Source organism: Tympanuchus pallidicinctus, unplaced genomic scaffold (genome assembly GCF_026119805.1).
Source record: "Tympanuchus pallidicinctus isolate F22 unplaced genomic scaffold, pur_lepc_1.0 scaffold2, whole genome shotgun sequence".
NCBI lineage: Eukaryota > Metazoa > Chordata > Aves > Galliformes > Phasianidae > Tympanuchus > Tympanuchus pallidicinctus.
This window is the reverse complement of record NW_026294721.1, coordinates 913,531-931,354: the sequence shown is the minus strand read 5'-3', so window position 1 is coordinate 931,354 and position 17,824 is coordinate 913,531. Positions and strand designations below refer to the sequence as shown.

Here is a 17,824-nt window from a genome sequence, read left to right as displayed (position 1 = left end):
GGTCACTGCTATGGGAAAACGTTCTGAGATCACTGCCATGAGGCTGTGTCCCCTCACAGGGACACCTTGTGAGGTCACTGCTTTCGGGCTGTGCTCCTTGATGGGGACATGGTAGGAGGTCACTGCCATGGGGACACATTGTGAGGTCAATGCCATGGGGACACATTATGAAGACACTTCAATGGGGCTGTGCCCCCTCATGGGGACACATTGTGAGGTCACTGCTTTGGGGCTGTGCCCCTTCCTGGGGACATGTTATGAGATCGCCGCCATGGGGCCATGTTATGGGGTCATGGCCATGTGTCTGTGCCCCCCTCATTGGGACACATTGTGAGGTCGATGCCACGGAGCTGTGTCCCTTCATGGGGACACATTACAAGGTCTCTGCAATGGGAACACATTGTGAGGTCACTGCCATGGGGACACGTTATGACATCACTGCCGTGGTGACGCACTGCGAGGTGCTGCTATGACGCAGCCCCGCTTTGCCGCCATTCAGGCCCCGCCCCGCTCCTCCTTCCCTCACGGCTCCTCCCGCCTCAGCGCGTTCCCGCACTACGTTTCCCAGCGTGCCCCGCGGCCGGGCCGTGCCGAGCGGCGCTGGGCGGGCCGGCAGGTAGGTGGGGTCCGCCGGGCGGCACGGCGCTGCTGGGTGCCCCGCCGGAACAACTCCCCCCCAGCCTTTCACCCCCCTCCCACCCCCACCGTGTGAAGATGGCGGAGCTGGAGAGCTTAGAGACGGCGGCGGAGCACGAGAGGATCCTGCGGGAGATCGAAAGCACCGACACGGCCTGCATCGGCCCCACGCTCAGGTACGGCGCGGGCGGGGCGGGGCTGCAGGTGGTGCCGGGCCGGGCGGCTCCGAGCCTCCGTGTTCCTTTTGCCAACGCTCCTCTTGTTCCGAGGGGTTCGTGAAGGGCCGGTTTGTGTTTTCTTAGCGGAGAGGAGCTCCTGAGGAAGCTGCCCCTCTCGCAGCCCCGCCCGATGTGGCTGCTCTCATCGTCCTGCCCGTGTTTGGAGATGATGCCACCGCCGTTTGGTCGATGGCCCTTCTGTTCTGAAACAGCTCTTTCTCCCAGCTGCGCAGCCCGTGGTTTCGTCTGTGCTACCTGCTGGGTTATCTGCGGTCAGCAGCGCGGGTGGACGCTGCCCTATCTGCCGTCACACTCTCCCATCACCAGAGGTGTTTCCTTCTGATGCCCTTTAGGGGTTTTGTAGCCGTGTTTCCCATTGTGTTTTTGTTCAGGAAGATGGTGAGCTGGCTGCCCGACCTGAGTTTGCTGAGATCGCCTCTTTCTGTTTCTCTGAATCTGATGTATTAGGTGAATTATGCACTTCTAAGCTCTTGCTAGGTAGGCAGCATGCTGGTAGCATTTGTCGTCCGGATGGAAGCCGTGCAATTGATTCAGCAAACAGAACATCTCCTGCCTCCTTCCCCCTGCTGAAAGGGGATGGGCTCTTCAGCAGGGTCTGCTATAGTACGGCAAGGGGAAATGGTTTCCAACTCAAAGAGAGGAGATCTAGACTGGATATAAGGAAAAAATGTTTTACACTCTGGGCTACTTGCCCACAGAGGTGCTGGTGTCCCATCCATGTGGCTTCTTCTCCCAGGCAACAAACAGGACCCGAGGAAATGGCTGCAGGTTGTACCAGAGGAGGTTTAAGTTAGACGTAAGGAAGAACTGTTTCTCTCAGAGGGTGGTCAGGCACTGCAATGGCTGCCCAGGGAGGTGGTGGAGTCGCTGTCCCTGGCAGTGTTCAAGAGACGTCTGGATGAGGAACTATGAGATCTGGTTTAGTGCTTGAGGTAGCAGTGGTGATGGGAGGACAGTTGGAGTGGATGATCTTGCAGGTCATTTCCAATCTTGCAATTCTGTGATTCATGGAGACCCTCAGGTGAGGCTGGAGGAGCTCTCAGCACCTGATGGCTGTCCCTGTACATTGCAGGCAGTGGTTCCAGATGGCCTTGAAGGGTCCCCTCCAACTCAAACCACAGTAAGAGAGAAGTTCCCCAAAGAACTTCATCTGAACACCAAGATGCATTGCTTGTAACTGGGCACGAGCACGTGTGTGTCCCTCTGGGAGGTGAATGATGCACACAGGTAGAGGATGCTCATAGCCCACCTTCATCTCTTGGTTCTTCTGCATCAAGAGCTGCAGAACTTGAAATCAGTGCCAGGTGGGGGTATTGTGTACAGTCAGAGCTCACCCTGCTGTTCCCACCCCCTCTACAATAGCCCTTAATTCCTTTCCTGTATTGGAGTTTTCCAAAATCACTGTTTTAAATGACTCAGGTGGCTGGTTAAAAATGAATGGGTTTCAGCCGTGGGGTGATACTGTGGACAGAAACCCAACAAAGCAAAGCTTTGCATGTGCAGAGAAGTAGGATCATAGAATCCTAGAATGGCCTGGGTTGAAAAGGACCACAATGATCATCTAGTTTCAACCCCCCTGCTATGTGCAGGGACCCAACCAGGCTGCCCAGAGCCACATCCAGCCTGGCCTTGAATGCCTGCAGGGCTGGGGCATCCACAGCCTCCTTGGGCAACCTGTTCCAGTGCCTCACCACCCTCTGGGTGAAAAACTTCCTCCTCATATCCAACCTAAACCTCCCCTGTCTGAGTTTGAAGCCATTCCCCCTTGTCCTATCACTAACCATCCTCATAAACAGCCATTCCCCCTCCTGTTTATACTTTCCCTTTAAGTATTAGAAGGCCACAATGATGTCTCCCCAGAGCCTTCTCTTCTCCAAGCTAAACAAGCCCAGTTCCCTCAACCTTTCTTCATAGGAGAGGTGCTCCAGCCCTCTGATCATCTGAGTGGCCCTCCTCTGGACCTGGCCTTGCTGTAAGGTTGCCCGTTTATCTGGTTGGTTTTGTTTTTAGGACATGGCACTTTTCTTCCAGAAGTTCTCCTTAAAGGCTGAATGGGTGATGCTGTTGATAGGACACGATGAGAGTTGGGTTTCTCCTCAGAACTGAACCAACTGGTTAGAACGTATGGGAACTGCCACTGCTGGGAATGTGGGTGGTTCTTTTCATTCTGTTTCATAGAAGGAAGCGTAGTTAAACTCGTTCCTTAATATTAAGGCTGGATGTGTCTGTCTGTAGGAAAACTTGTGAGCATCACAGGCAAACGGAGGTTTGTGCTTTGCTGCATTAGTTGCTGAAGCAATTCTGTGAAGCGCAGCGGTGCTTCGTTAGGAGGCTCGTTAACGATCCAAGCGTAAGCAATACCTGCTGCAAGGATCTTTAGAGCTTAAATTGGATTGGCTCAGGGTAAACACGATGTGCTGCAGAGCCCAGAAAAGCAGATGATGAAAACTCTCAGAAAAGGTGACTCACTGCTGTGGGCATCATGGAAGAAGTGTGTCTTCAAGGAGCCAGGCTGGCTTCCCTTCCAGGAACAGCAGTCCTGAAGCAGAGCTCAGAAATAGGCTGTGCTGGGTCTCGGTGCCAACGTGTTAACATCACAGCACTGCACTGTTATCAGTTCCTCACACAGAAGTAGGTGTTATGGCTGCTCTGAGTTGTGCTGATGCGGTGTTTGGTGCCTGGTCTGTGTTATCGGGGGTGGCTGAGGGGTTAAGATGTTAAAGTGAAGGTCCAACCAATTCATCTGGCTGGGTGGGTTGGTGTCCCACCCACAAGGGAGAGTTTTCAGCTAGAAAAAGAGCAAGTGTAGTAATTGGTGCCCTGGGGCAGGGGAAGGACGAGATGCCTGCTTGAAGTTCCTTCCAGGCCCATTTGTCTGCTTTTCTTTCTGTGATTCTTGTGCTGGGCGCTGCGCACATGTGGGACAAAGCCCCTCTGAGGGGCTGGCAGGGGAGAAATTCCCTTCTAAATATAAAACAGGGGCATGAGAGGGAGCGTCGCAACAGCGTGGCTGTGTGTGATGAGCTGTGGCTGTCTCCTGCTCGTGGTACGGATGCCATCCAGGTCTCTCTCATAGACATGTGATGGGACGATTGCTGCCTGCTCTCTCTGCTGGGATCCCACTGCAGCTTCTAATCAAAGTTTGTCAGATTTCTCCCTCTTCCCCATAGCTCTTGGTATAAAACGCTCCATCTTCAGCCTTGTGTTTCCTGTACTCCTCAATTATGCATTAATGGCTGCAGCTGGTGCAGAAGAAAGGCAGGAGAAGCGCCGAGGTTATTCCATCTGACAGCTGTGTATGCGGGCAGTGCAGTGCCGCTCGCTTTCCCTGCCCTCAGCTGTCATCTGCAGATGAGCCCCTGCTATCGCATGCATTGCTAATCATCTAAAATCTGTTTCAACCTGCAGGTATTTTGCTGTCCTTTCCCCTGTTGTTCTGCAGTGTCCTTTCACAGCAGATGTCTATTCTCTTTATTATGAAAGTGGGGAGGTGCTGGAACAGGCTGCCCAGAGAGGTTGTGGATGTTCTGTCCTTGGAGGTGTTTGGGGCCCTGGGCAGCCTGGGCTGGTATGAAATGTGGAGGTTGGTGGCCCTGCATGTGGCAGGGGGTTGGAGCTTCGTGATCCTTGAGGTCCCTTCCAATCCAAGCCATTCTATGGTTGATTCTATGATTCTGTGTCTTCTCGTGGTTAAAATACCTGCTGGTGTTTTCAAGTAACTTCTTCATCTTTTCCATTCCGCATCTTGAGATCTTCCCTTCCCATTGAGGTTTTATTGGTTACGGTAGGATTAGTGCTGACCTGAACCCCTTTAGAAAGCTGATGGACATCAGGTCTCAAACAGCAATCAGTTGTTCAGCGTGAGCTTTGAAACTCCAATACAGCTGTCTTAGATCTGTGCTAATTGTGCTTGTTCAGAGCAATTACAAAGTTGTTCAACCCAGGAATGGAATTGAGCACACTTGATAGGGGATAGTTTCTACTGAGCAGCTCTTGACTGAGGTTAAAGTAGGACAGTAATTAGGCTCTGTTCTCCAAATCCTTTATTAACTTCCCATGAGTTGTCAGAGATTAGCAGTGTCCCCGGTGACCTGTAACCACCTGCCTGACCCTTTCATTATCCTTGCCATGTGCTGTGTTCATCCCTTGCTGTAACCATGTGCCAAGGTTCCATTTAAGCAATGGAACCTCAGCTGCAATTCTATAGGACTCTGGGTTTTCTGATTAATCTTCTCCTTAATGGAAAGAGCTTCACCTGGCTTCCTCTTGTACAGATACATCAGAGTAGGTCCTGCATCAATCTGAACTGAAACTATCCCAGCCCTGTGTCTACAAGTCCACGTTCTGGTGCAGAACTTTGGGGCTTTGCTCTTTTGGGCAGGGCCAGGCTCTTGGGGCTCTTATTAACCCCTCTGAGCTCCCCAGTGCCCAGCAGACCCCTCGCTTGGCTGGGGAGCCCAGCTGTGCTCTGGAGGGTCAAATGGATGCGTGGCATCGTGTGGCCATGTGCCAATCTGGGTTGGATGCGAAGAATGAAGGAGAGCCAAGCTGCTCCTAATCTCTGCTGCAGTGGGTGAGACGAGGATAATGGTCTGCTTTACAGATGTGAAGGGAGGGTAAGGACAGGCATCTGGCTTAAAGCTTTCCTATTAGTGTTTCGGAGGGGAGGCGTGAGGATGGTACGGTGCCTCCTGGTCGCTCTTGGGATCGCCTTTCTGAGCAGTGGGCGGCTGTGCTTGCTCTGCCCTTCGGCTGAGCCCTCCCAGGGTGAGGAGACCGTGCAGCAGATTTGGGATGGAGTGCATCTTCTCAGACTATGAAACACCTTGCCAAGGTCCCAGGTAAAGAACTGAGGAGCACGTGAACAGAATCTCCTGAACTCTGATATATGCAGAGTTACAAACTTTGCAGTGGTGGTGTTGGCATTCCCTGCTCGACTTTGCCTGGGCTCTGCAGGTCCCATCCCTGGGGTCTGTGTGTAGCAGTGTGGAACTGCAGCCTCCAGCAAAGGGGCAACGCAGAGCAGCTAGCCACTAAGTGCTGCCCACAGAGCTCGCTCAGGAAGCTGCTTATAACAACTGTAAATTGTCTGCTAATAAAAGCCTCGCAGGATCTTTTGAAGCATCTTTCAGCCCATTCTTCTGCCACCCAGACGGGGAAACTGCAATCTCCTGAAAGCGAGTCTGCGCCTGTGTTCATATGCACATAATTAAGTGTCTTTTACAAGACAGTTCATTGCAATGCCGTTGGAATTGTATTAGCATTCCCTTCTGGTCAGGCTGATGCTGTGGAGAGAAAATAGCAGCAACAGCTCTCATGAAGTAATTCAGCACCAGCAGTGATAGTCCAGCAGGAGACGGACCTGGCTGCCTTAACTTGTGTGGCATCGCCTGCAGGTATGCTTAATTTACTTAATTGTTATCTCTCATTTTATGAGTCCTTTCTATCTGCTGCGTTAAGGGTATCTTAAGGATATTCTGTCTTTTTTTTTTTAACAGAACAGCTGTTTATTCCATGGCTGAGGAAGCCTTGTGGTGCTTACTTTGCAATTCCTTTTCCCAAAGGATAGCAAACAGTCTTTGGGAAAAGCTGCACTAACCGGGCTTGCTTAATCCAGAGAAAACAAGTCGGGTACACAATTTGTCTTCAGATATAGAACAGGCTGCTGAAAAGATGGATAAAAAGCTCTTTTTGTATTTTATTGGTACGGTACGGTCGTACCAGCACTGCTCTGCTCAGGAGCTTCCAATGGATCTCCCACAGATTTCCCCCTCAACTTCTTAGCCCACCAACTCTCTAACGTGTCAACATCTTAAAGTGATGAGTTCTGCAGTTTAGCTGCATGTCACACAGCTCAGCCAAGGTCGCTGCTGCCCTGCTCAGAGCATCTCCTGCTGTCACCTCACTCCGTGGCACAGGCTCTATGGACCCATGCATGCATGCAGCAGGCATTCAATCATGCCTTTCTTCAGCGTTACGATGCTGCTGGTTTGGAGTGGTAAATGTGCTTTTCAAGCAGTTTCATTGCCACCCACACACATTTAATACTTGTAGCTGATGCTTTTCAGTTTCATGTTTCGGAAAGGAAGAAATGAAGAAGCACGCTGCTTTTCTTTGTGGTAATAACGGTCCTCCTCCTTCTCGCTTAATAGAGGAGCTTAATTTGATGTAACAGCAGATCGGGTTGGATGTTAAGAGACATTCCTTCCCCAAAAGAGCAGTCAGGCACTGGCACGGCTGCACAGGGAGTGGTGTGGCCACCATCCCTGGAGGTGTTTCAGAATTATGGGGATGTGGCACTGGGGGACGTGGTCAGTGGGCACGGTGGGATGGGTTGGGTTAGGGATCTCAGAGCTCTTTTCCAATCTGAATAATTCAGTGATTCTGTAAAATCTGTCAGCTGTCTGTCTGGGGTTGGTTTGTTCACCTCTGGTTGGATGTAGGATGTAGGAGCCCAGCTCTGGGGTTGAGGCTGCAGCTCTCATTGAGCTGTTCCACCTCCAGCGTGTGCTCCTTGAAAAGTCAAAAATAGGCAACCAGTCTGCTTGGCTTCCTATGGGTGTGCCGTGGGAATAACATCCTTTGATAAGATTTCTGATGCAGCTTTAGGTCATGGTGAGGAATTGTTCCCCTGTGAGTGCCAGCCTGTTTCCGAGTGCCGTTTGTCTTTCAGCACTGAGGATGTGCTGTGTGTCTGTCTGCTGGGATTTCAGTTCTGTGCTTCCAGACTGGTTTTGATTTGGAAAATCAGTGTCTGGATCATTAGCTCTCCTGGTAGGTTGGCTCAAAGGCTGCCTGTCTGCTGAGACCTGAGGGCTGGCTGTTTGCTCAGGCCAACACGTGCTGCTTTGCATTTGTTCAGGCATTGCTTAGAGACAGAGGGGCTGAGCATCAGGAGCAGAAAGGGAAAGGATGAATGCAAAGATGAATGTCTGGAGCGTTTTTCCCCTCTCTGCTGAGTCATGAGGAGCTTCAGTGTAAGGCAAGGGGCTGGAAGGGAAGGGAGGGCGGCTCTTGGAGCATTTTAGCTGATGGATGAAGCTGCTGACTTCACTTTCAGGCTGATGTCTCAGAGTCCAATTCTTGAGCAGTGCTGACAGGAGTGGCAAGATAGGTGAGGTGAGCACACCTGGTCCCAGCCAGTGATACCAAAATTGAGCTGGGCTGCAAACTTTGTCATTTACACTTCATTTCAAGCAGTGCTTTGGGATGCAGGTTGTTCCTACGCACTGCCTAAGTGAGGGCTTTGGTGACTCCAGCTTCTGTGCAGAGGATTTGAGGAAGGGCTAAATATGAAGCAGAGATTTCTTGGACTTGAGCTCCCTTACTGCTAGGTATAACAGTCTGGAAAATGGCACCCATTAATGGAATATTTTCCAAATATTGCCTTTCTTAAGCTAGCTTTTCTTCTGTGTTGTCAGGAATTAAGAGTAAAGATCAACTGAACCAGCTCACCAATCCTTTTGTCCTCTTTCTGATTAGGAGAGCAGCAGGCATCAAATGATTCCCAGAGCAGTGCAGGTGCCCGAGGTCATGGATGGGAGGTGGGGGGGACCCAGCCCATAGCAGGGGGGGCTGGGAGGGCTCTAAGCTCCCTTCCAACCCAACTGTTCTAGACTCTGTGATGACTTTATGACTCAAATTGTAGCTTCTTAGAGAAACTATGCCCTTCCTGTTAAATGTATCTGCATCATTCTCAGCCTTTTTCCTGACAGCCAATGTAATCTGCTTGCTTTCGAAGCTGCTAGCGTGGTGGAGTGGAGCAGGGTGGTGTGTGAGGTCATGAGGAGTTAAGAAGAGCCTGAACTCCATGCAGGACAGTCCTGCAGAGCTGTGGTGTGCAAGTAAGAAGGGTTTGGCCAGGAGTGGAGATGTGAGGAAGGTTGTGGGGTATTGGTGGGACAGGCTGATGGCTTTAATTCCTCATGAATTCACCCGTGTTCTCAGCTCAGAAATGAGCCTCTTTGGTAACGATGCGTAAGCTTGTAGTTGGCAAGCCTGCAAGCTTGCCAACATTGCAAAAGGAAGGCAGAGATCTCCTCACCCTGAATTCTCAGAGAGTCCATGGCATCTGATTGGTAACATGAGGACTCTTCAGTGAGCTTGTGTGTTTTGTAGGGCAGCATGAAGGTCAGTAAGTAGGAACGGAGCAGATAGATCCTGCTGCAGAATAACCTTGCACAGATCAGACTTGTTTGACTGCTTGTGTGGAATGGAACGCCTCACCTGGGAATTCATGGTGCTGCACATCCAGTAGCAGAGAACACTGACCTTCTTGATTTCTTCTAGAGCTGTACTGAGGTGCAGAAAGCTGTGCAGCCAGCAAGCAAACCAGCACTATCTCCTGCTGCTGTACAGCTGTGGTGTTGTCAGCAGCTGCTTCAGAGCGGTGATCACAGGAGCGCCGGTGTGGTGCCAGCATGTTGGTGCTCTGTGCCCACATAACCACTGGTCAGGCAGCTCACCTATCACCTGCCACCTGTTCTGAGTAACATTGCCTGCTGCTGTCGTGATTGCTTTCCTAAAAGGTTCACAAATATATGAGAAACTTCACAGTTTGGAGTCACAACTCAGGCTCAAGTTAAAACCCTGCTGCTTCTGGCTTGCGCCTTGTTTGGTGCTATTGGACTTTCTTTACATTTATGTGCTGGAAAACATTCAGTCTGAGCTTTCTGCCCTTCCATGCAGGGCTGGAGAAGACTTCTTAAAGAGAAACAAAGCCAACCTTGTGCAGGGGTAGCTATCTCAGTGCTCCTCCAGGCTAACAGCACAGCCTGACCGCTGCTACTCGTTGCCCTCCTTTGGATTTCCAGCAAGTTGGAAGTGTTGCAGCTGAGCCATGAAGTATGTGCTGCCTTGACCTGAAGTGGAAAAGCATGTTTACATTCAGGACTCCAATATTCAGAGTTTTCCAGTGTCTCTGGTACTTGTGGGCTTTGTTTCAGGTATGGGTTTTTCCTGTGGTCCCTGCAGTACTGATAGTTGATGTTTCTTCCACATCTGCAAAAAAATAAAAAAAAAAGCAACTAACAACAAAAAAACAACTCAAACCCAACACAGACTCCAGAAGCTGCTCATGTTTGCTCTGTAATGTGTTGGTCCTGCTTGTTTGCTCCAGAAGCAGCAGCTCAAAAGGAACATCCCATGTTGGTAGCATGCCATGAAGTGCTGCGTGCATTTTGCATTGGAGAGAAGTCCAAAATAGGCACTGGAATGGAACCTGGTAGATGACACATCCCCAGCCTTCCATGAAACACACCAGAGGGGTTGAGCTTTGCTGAAAGCTTCAGATAGTGCTGCACATCTGAGTGGAAGGTGAATTCTTTTGCAGTGAGTAGCAGGGGGGAGGAAAAACGCAGTCCTTTCATCATCCTTTATTTGTCTGTGCTTCGTCATTGTTTGTCCTCTTGCTTGATTTTATTATTTTAAACTAAAGATGTAAAAATCTGAAGCAAATAACAAAGTTTTCTCTCCTGGGAAGTGTGATGTAATTGAATTCCTCTCAGATTCTTCTGAGTAATAGAAATCCCTGCAAAGGAAGCTAGAAGTAAAGGAGCATTTTGTTGTTTTCCCTACAAATAGCTGTTTTGGGGGGCTCAGAGGCGAGGTTAAATGCCACTCATTATTGAGAGCACAGGCACCATGAAATAGCCTGTAGCTGGGATGTGGTGCCTGGCTGAGTTTGGCCTTCAGACTCAGTTCTTCACACTGCCCTTCCTGAAGGGATCCACGTCCTCTCCAGTGTTTTGCTCATGCAGCTGGAGAGAATTATTGGGATTATTTTTTCCGGAGCATTTTTAGTGCCGATGGGCAGATCTGAGTCTGGCAGAGGTTCACTTGAAACCTGGCGTGCAGGATGCTCAGTTAGGGTGTGAGGTTAATTAATCTTCATTGAGCTAGTTAGGATGTGCTTTCGTTTTTATTGCAAACTATGAGTAATGACGGTAAGGGATAATTGGATTACAAGAGCAAAATATGTGGGACATGGCTGCATTAGTGCCTGTTAAGCTACCTGGCTGCACTCTGTCTTTAACCTTTAAGAGGTAATAATAACACAACCGTGTTTAATTACACTTGTGGGTAAAACTGGAATGCAAAGGTTGGAAGCAGGGGCAAGGACAGAGATACAAATGGAAGCTGGAAATAAAGGCAGGAAGTGCAGCTCAGGCTGCCCAGGGCCCCATCCATGGCCTTGGGCACCTCCAGGGATGGGGAATCTGCAGCTCTGAGCAGCAGTGCCTGGGCTTCACTGTGCTCCAAGTAAAGCATTCCCTCCTAATATCTAACCTGAATCTCCCCTCTTTGAATTAAAAGCCATTCCCCCTTGTCCCAGTAATATCTGCCCATGTAAAAAGACAGTCTATCTTGGTGACATGTCCTCCTGGGGGACCATCTCTTTCCATAGGGCATCCAGCTGCTGAGCGATCTAGCACTCTTATATGTGCAAGCAAAGCAGATAACAATGATATTCACATTATTTCTTGGACAAACGTGCCAAATACATGAAGAATGCAATATATCTTTAAGATATATTCAACCGTTGCATGTAAAGATATTTTTCCTCAATCCTCCGTATCGATTTAGGGCTGTGAAAAGGCTGATTCTCCTTCCTTATCTAAGATATGTCAGTGGCTGAGGCTGTCCCTGTCCTGCTGGAATTCCTGCTATCTCCTTGATGAATGTCTGCCTTTGGGATCTGCTCATCTGCTGGGCTGAAAATGCAAGAAGCATGAGAGAACTTCTGTCATGCATGAGAAATGTGAGCTGCTTCGTGATGGCGACTTGCGGACAAACACATCTGTCCTATTTTTGGTTGACTGAACTGTTGCCCAGGGATGATTTTATTCACTAAAACACGTTTGTATTACAAGAAATACAAAGCATTTCTTTCATTCTTTTATTTCTTTTTTTCACTCCTCATCCTTACTTGCAAAAGACCTGCGTCAGTGGGATGTTTGCAGCCAGTCCCATAGCTGTATTGGTGTTGTGGACTGGGTTTTACTAGGTGTACACAGGGGGAATTAATCAGTGTGAATAGCCAGGGTGTTTGAAAGAAACTCACTTGGTGGGGAGGGATATCACAAACAGATAAATTTCCTTGCCAACGCTGAAGAATGCCATGAAAAACCTGCCACCTCCATCAGCAGTGCGGTAAAAATGACTTCACGTTGGCAGAGAAGCAGAATGAAAATCTGCTGGTTTCAGGCTAATTGCATTTTGGAATGTTTTCTGTGCAAGATTTGTAGGTTGTAACATACAAGACGTGTTGTCCGCTTGCCTGCCGTCTGTCGGGAGACAGAGAAGAATGTGCGGAGTTGGAACTGCTCTGCACATTGGGCATGGCCTGGGTGGTTGATTGGTGGTGTTGGCCATAGCTGGGTGGTAGATTGGTGGTGTTGGCATAGCTGGGTGGTAGATTGGTGGTGTTGGCCATAGTTGGGTGGTAGATTGGTGGTGTTGGCCATAGCTGGGTGGTAGATTGGTGGTGTTGGGTACGGCTGGGTGGTTGATTGGTGGTGTTGGCATAGCTGGGTGGTAGATTGGTGGTGTTGGCCATAGCTGGGTGGTAGATTGGTGGTGTTGGCATAGCTGGGTGGTAGATTGGTGGTGTTGGCCATAGTTGGGTAGTAGATTGGTGGTGTTGGCGTTGATTGGTGGTGTTGGCATAGTTGGGTGGTTGATCGGCGGTGTTGGGTACAGCTGGGTGGTTGATTGGCATTGGACTTGGCCTGGGTGATTGACTGGTGGTGTTGGGTATGGCTGGACAGTTGACTGGAGATGTTGGCCATGGCTGGGTTGATGGCTGGAGACGTTGGCCATGGCTGGGTTGATGGCTGGAGACGTTGGCCATGGCTGGGTGGTTGACTGGAGACGTTGGCCATGGCTGGGTTGATGGCTGGAGACGTTGGCCATGGCTGGGTTGATGGCTGGAGACGTTGGCCATGGCTGGATTGATGGCTGGAGACGTTGGCCATGGCTGGGTGGTTGACTGGAGACGTTGGCCATGGCTGGGCGGTTGACTGGAGACGTTGGCCATGGCTGGGCAGTCAATTGGTGGCACATGGGAAGTGACTTGGGAGCATGGTGCTCTCCGAGGCACTTGTCCTCACCTTTCCAGCATCTGTCAGCAGTCCATACACAAGATTAGGCCCACTGACTCATACACTGCGGAATGCAAAAGCTGTTTGTCAATGGTTGTCTTGTCAACCAGTTGGCTGGACATCACTAGTGTGGAAGTTAGAGACTAGTAATGGAATGGTTTAATGAATGTGAGGACAAATGGGTTTTTCTTGGTTTATTTTTTGTGTTTAATTTTGGGACAATTTGCATCCTTAAAATAGCAAAAAATTCCAAGTATTTCCCGGTTCCTGGTAGGTTGTTTCCTCTTTGTTCAGAGGATTTGGATGCGAGCATGACTTCAATTCAGGTACTGTGGCCTCTTTCTGCTAGAAAATCTTATTTACTTCTTTATGTGATTGGATTCTTCAACCTCTGTGCTTGAGGCCCTTAGTGGAAACCCTTCTCCTTCTCCCTCCTGAAACACAAGGAGGGCTGGTTTTTCACTTCGACAGACTGTCCTCTGCTCTTTAATGAGCTCTTGGCGTGCTTTTTTTTGAGTCTCCTTAATGTGGATCATATTTTTAGAGCAGCTCACGCTTGAAGCCATGCAGGGTTGATTGCTCAGCTGTACGCTTCCCCATCCGAGCCAGCTGAAAATAACCAGTCCCCAGAGGTGGGCAGGGAGCACGAGGTCAGCTCCATGCACAGCCCCAGTCACCTGCTTCTCCTTTGTGTGCAAGAGGTTGGAACTTTGGGGGATTTTTGTTGTTCTCCTGAATGGGATGCAGGAGGTGAGAGGTGATGCGGGAGCTGATGGAAGCTTGGAGATAAACAAAATGGAGAGCTCCCAAAATCAGGCTATGTGCCCCATAGGGCAGGTAAGGCATTGCTGCAGCTGGGGCTGTCCCTTAGCACCCATAGCAGCTGTGCAGGGCTTGTTTTGGTCTACATGCTGCTCGGGTGGGATGTCAGCTGGGAACCACAGCCTTCTGTATGGGCAGGAGCTGGGTGAAGGCTGCACGGCGTGAGAGGGACAAGCCCTGTCTGAGCAGGGGAGGTGGAGCTCATAAACACTCAATTGTCCTCATCTAATCAGCAGCCCTATTTTTACACATCCTGCTCTGTGTTGATGGTTGTTTTTTTGTTTTTTTTTTTTTGTTATTTGTTTTAACTTGAAGCAGTGCACTACTATGTTTCTCCTCCTGCCCGCTTCCCAAACAGGAAAAGTCAGGACTTTATTTTTTCCTCTTGAGGAAGGACTCTAAATGGCTGCTGAATGACACACGTATTTTGACAAGGCAAAAGTGTAAAGGGAGTCACAAAGTGGTAAGGTTGGAGTGGGCCTTAAAGTCCCTCCAGGCATAGGGCAGCAGAGCTCACCAGACAGCAGTGCCAGAGCCTCACCTCAGAGTGAAGAGTTTCCTCTTCACTTCTAATCTAAATCTCCCCTCTTATTTTAAAGCCATTCCTGCTCGCCTTGTCATTATTAAACCATGTAAAACATTGGTTCCCCTCCTATTTATAAGCTCCATCAAGGTACTGGAAGGCTGCAATGAAGTCTCTCCAGAGCTTTTTCCAGGCTGAACAAGCCCAGCTCCCTCAGCCCATCTTCATACGGGAGGTGCTCCAGCCCTCTGACCATTTTTGTGGCCCTCCTCTGGACCCATTTGTTTCCACCAGCATGAAGATGCCCCATCTCTGGATGTGTCCGAGGCCATGGATGGGGCCTTGGGCAGCCTGAGCTGCTGGGGGGCTGCATGGAGTGGGGCTGGGAGAGCTGTGAGGTCCCCTCCAACCCAAGCCATCCTACGTGCCTATGGTAATGATTTCAGTCTGGCAGTGAACTGACAGCTGACCCATTGCGGCTGCCTCCTGCTGTGGGTGAGGGATGAGTGTCAGAGCTCCGTGCATCACTTGTTTTCTACGTGTCTGCTTTTTCTTCTTAATTTTCCCACTGGGGGACACTAGGATCCTTTGAAGCAAATTGGCCCTAGGCCTGAGTCGTTACACGTTGCCTTTTTAAAATTCCTTTTGCACTATCAGTTGGACACAGCACCCTTTGCTTCCTGTCCTAAATAGCTGCAGAGAGTTGCTTTGTTCAGCTGCGGTGATTGCTGTATGTCGAGCAGCACACAGTACAGGAGCCTAAAAACTCTCTAGGAACCCTTATACGTGAAGTGCCATCATCAGGGGCTGTTAGGATTCATTTTTGCTGAAAGCATTTAAAAAAACAAAAACCCTCCCAACCTGAGCTGCTTGCATTTTGAAATGACTGTTTTAGATATCTATTGCCATGGGGGGGTGTGTTGGGTTCAGTGTTGATCTTGGAGGCCTTTTCCAGTCTTCACAGGCAATCTACAGAGTCATCTAGTGTTTTGTTGATTGGGTGTTGGGTGTAAGGAGTGCAAATATTCATCCACAGCTTGTTAAGGAATGTTGAGTGGCGGTGCTTTATGCAGCTCCAGGCTCAGTTCAGACCCAATTCACACCACTGCCACCTGTGTGGTGGAGCCCTCTCCCTCCATAGAGGTGTGAGGGTCAGTGCAGCTCAGCAGGAGGGAGGTGGATGTTAAATGTGAATGGTTTGTTGACCTGGAATGCTGTGTTGCATCTTTGAGAAGGGCAATCTCAACGTGGAAGCTGATGGACAGATGCCTGCTGCAGCATTCTGTGTGCCGGCCTTCAGCTTCCCTTCTCAGCACTCTGTTTTGCTTGGCAGCGTTGATAGGGTTTTGTTTTCTTTTCTTTTTTAAAGGCTGAAGGAACTATTAATTTATCTTCTCTGACCTTTGCACAATGCAGATCGTATATTCCTCAATAAAGGCTGTGACCTTTGCTTGAGCTTGAGTATGGCTTCGGGTTGGGATGAGTGTCACTGTAAAAGATGCTGTGATGGAAAATTCATCTTCTCCCTTGATTCTTTATTACAAGCAGATTGCTTGTAGTGCTTGCAAAGCTGTGCCTTGCTCCAGGGGGGGAATTTGCTTGGCATTGATTCTCACAGAATCACAGAATGGCCAGGCTTGGAAGGGATCTCAAGGATGATGAAGCTCCAACCCTCCACCACATGCAGGGCCACCAACCTCCACATTTCATAGCAGCCCAGGCTGCCCAGGGCCCCATCCAACCTGGCCTTGAACACCTCCAGGGATGGACGGGGCATCACAGCCTCTCTGGGCAGCTGTTCCAGCACCTCACCACTCCAATCTAAACCTTCCTTCCTTGAGCTTTCAATCAGTATTTCTGAATCCCTCTCAACTTGTCCTTTCTTTTCCAGTTCTCCATATAGATCTGCTGCATCAGTAGTTCCATCACACAAACATCAAGCAGCAAAGGAATGCTGCTACAAGCATTACCCTTGAGGGGAAACCCAAAGCAGATCCCTGCAAACCAGTTATGTCATCATCCAACCCCTGAGGGTGATTTTACCACAGGGGATGTCTGGCTGCTTCTGCATTCCTCTTATTTTCTGTGCACCTTGCAATTGAAAATCAGCATCCCCTGTCTGTACACAGGGTGGTGTTTTCTATCTATTAACAGTGTCAGCACACTGGACTGGCTCTGAAGCTCTCCTGGTACTTCTGGGTTCCAACACTGTCCCAGTGCACAGCAAATGGGATCTGTATCCCCAGTTCCCAGATGAGGACGTGCTGTTTGAGCACAGCCTTCATGCCCTCACTGAGCAGGAGTCCACAAAGCACTCTCCCTTGTGGTAAGGCTAATTTGTCCCTATGGTTTTCTTGTTTTTGCTTCTACAAGAAGCTTCGTTTCTCTGGCTGATGTGTGACACTGAAGATGAATGGCTGTGGCTGTCTCTGTCCATCACACAGAACAAGTTTGCTTTGTATTTTGGGTTTTAACTTTCAGCATGGGTTTTTCATTAAGCTGTAGCACAGCAAGCTGTCTACTCTAATAACAGCAGACATAAATTGGAGGTAAAATCTTCACGCCTGTTTCTCAGTCTGGCACTTCTTACTAAATCCTTTTAGAGAACCAGCGAGTGCCTATTTCTCAGCTACATGGCACAAGTAGAAAGATATCCCAGATGGATACAGGCTGCCCAGAGAGGCTGTGGATGCCCCGTCCATTCCTGGAGGTGTTCAAGGCCAGGTTGTTTGGGGCCCTGGGCAGCCTGGGCTGCTATGAAATGTGGAGTTGATGGCCTTGCCTGTGGTAGGGAGTTGGAGCTTCACAAGGTCCCTTCCAACCTGGGTCATTCTGTGATTCTGTGATGTTTTCTGAAACGTGATGTGCTTTTAAAACAAACTCGGATCTGTGCTTTTTTAAAAAAAAAAAAAATAATTTTTTTTTTTCAATTTTCCTTTTTTTTGCCAGTTCATTTCAACCACACAGCTGCTCTGGGGAAAGCAGTGACTGAATATTTAGGTGGGTCCCTCTATTGGAGAGCCTGGTCCAACTTTTGTGTGCTGAGTGAGGAACCTGTGGGAAGGGCTGGAGCACCTCTCCTATGGAGAAAGGTTGAGGGACCTGAGCTTGTTCAGCTTGGAGAAGAGAAGGCTCTGGGGAGACCTCATTGTGGCCTTCCATACTTGAATGGAGCGTATAAACAGGAGGGGGAGCGGCTGTTTATGAGGGTGGCTGGTGATAGGACAAGGGGGAATGGTTTTAAAGTGAGACAGGGGACGATTAGGTTGGATATGAGGAGGAAGTTTTTCACCCAGAGGGTGGTGAGGCACTGGAACAGGTTGCCCAAGGAGGCTGTGGATGCCCCATCCCTGCAGGCATTCAAGGCCAGGCTGGATGTGGCTGTGGGCAGCCTGGGCTGCTGGTTGGTGACCCTGCACACAGCAGGGGGTTGGAACTGGATGAGCACTGTGCTCCTTCTCAAACCAGGCCATTCTGTGTTCTATGATTCTACGGATTGTGTT

General features: G+C 49.6%; 1 protein-coding gene across 5 annotated transcripts in view; it reads left to right on the top strand.

The window, feature by feature from the left end:
- Positions 1–669: 669 nt before the first annotated feature.
- Positions 670–17,824, top strand: part of EXOC6B (exocyst complex component 6B) — a 244,112-nt gene continuing 226,957 nt past the window's right edge. For 3 of the 5 annotated variants that reach the window (XM_052681849.1, XM_052681845.1, XM_052681844.1), the window contains exon 1: positions 671–812. In XM_052681849.1, the coding sequence (XP_052537809.1) occupies positions 715–812 (98 nt within the window). In that variant the 5' untranslated portion in view covers positions 671–714. Of the gene's footprint in view, positions 813–17,824 lie in introns of all 5 variants that reach the window. The other 2 variants (XM_052681846.1, XM_052681843.1) reach the window with 1 other exon arrangement.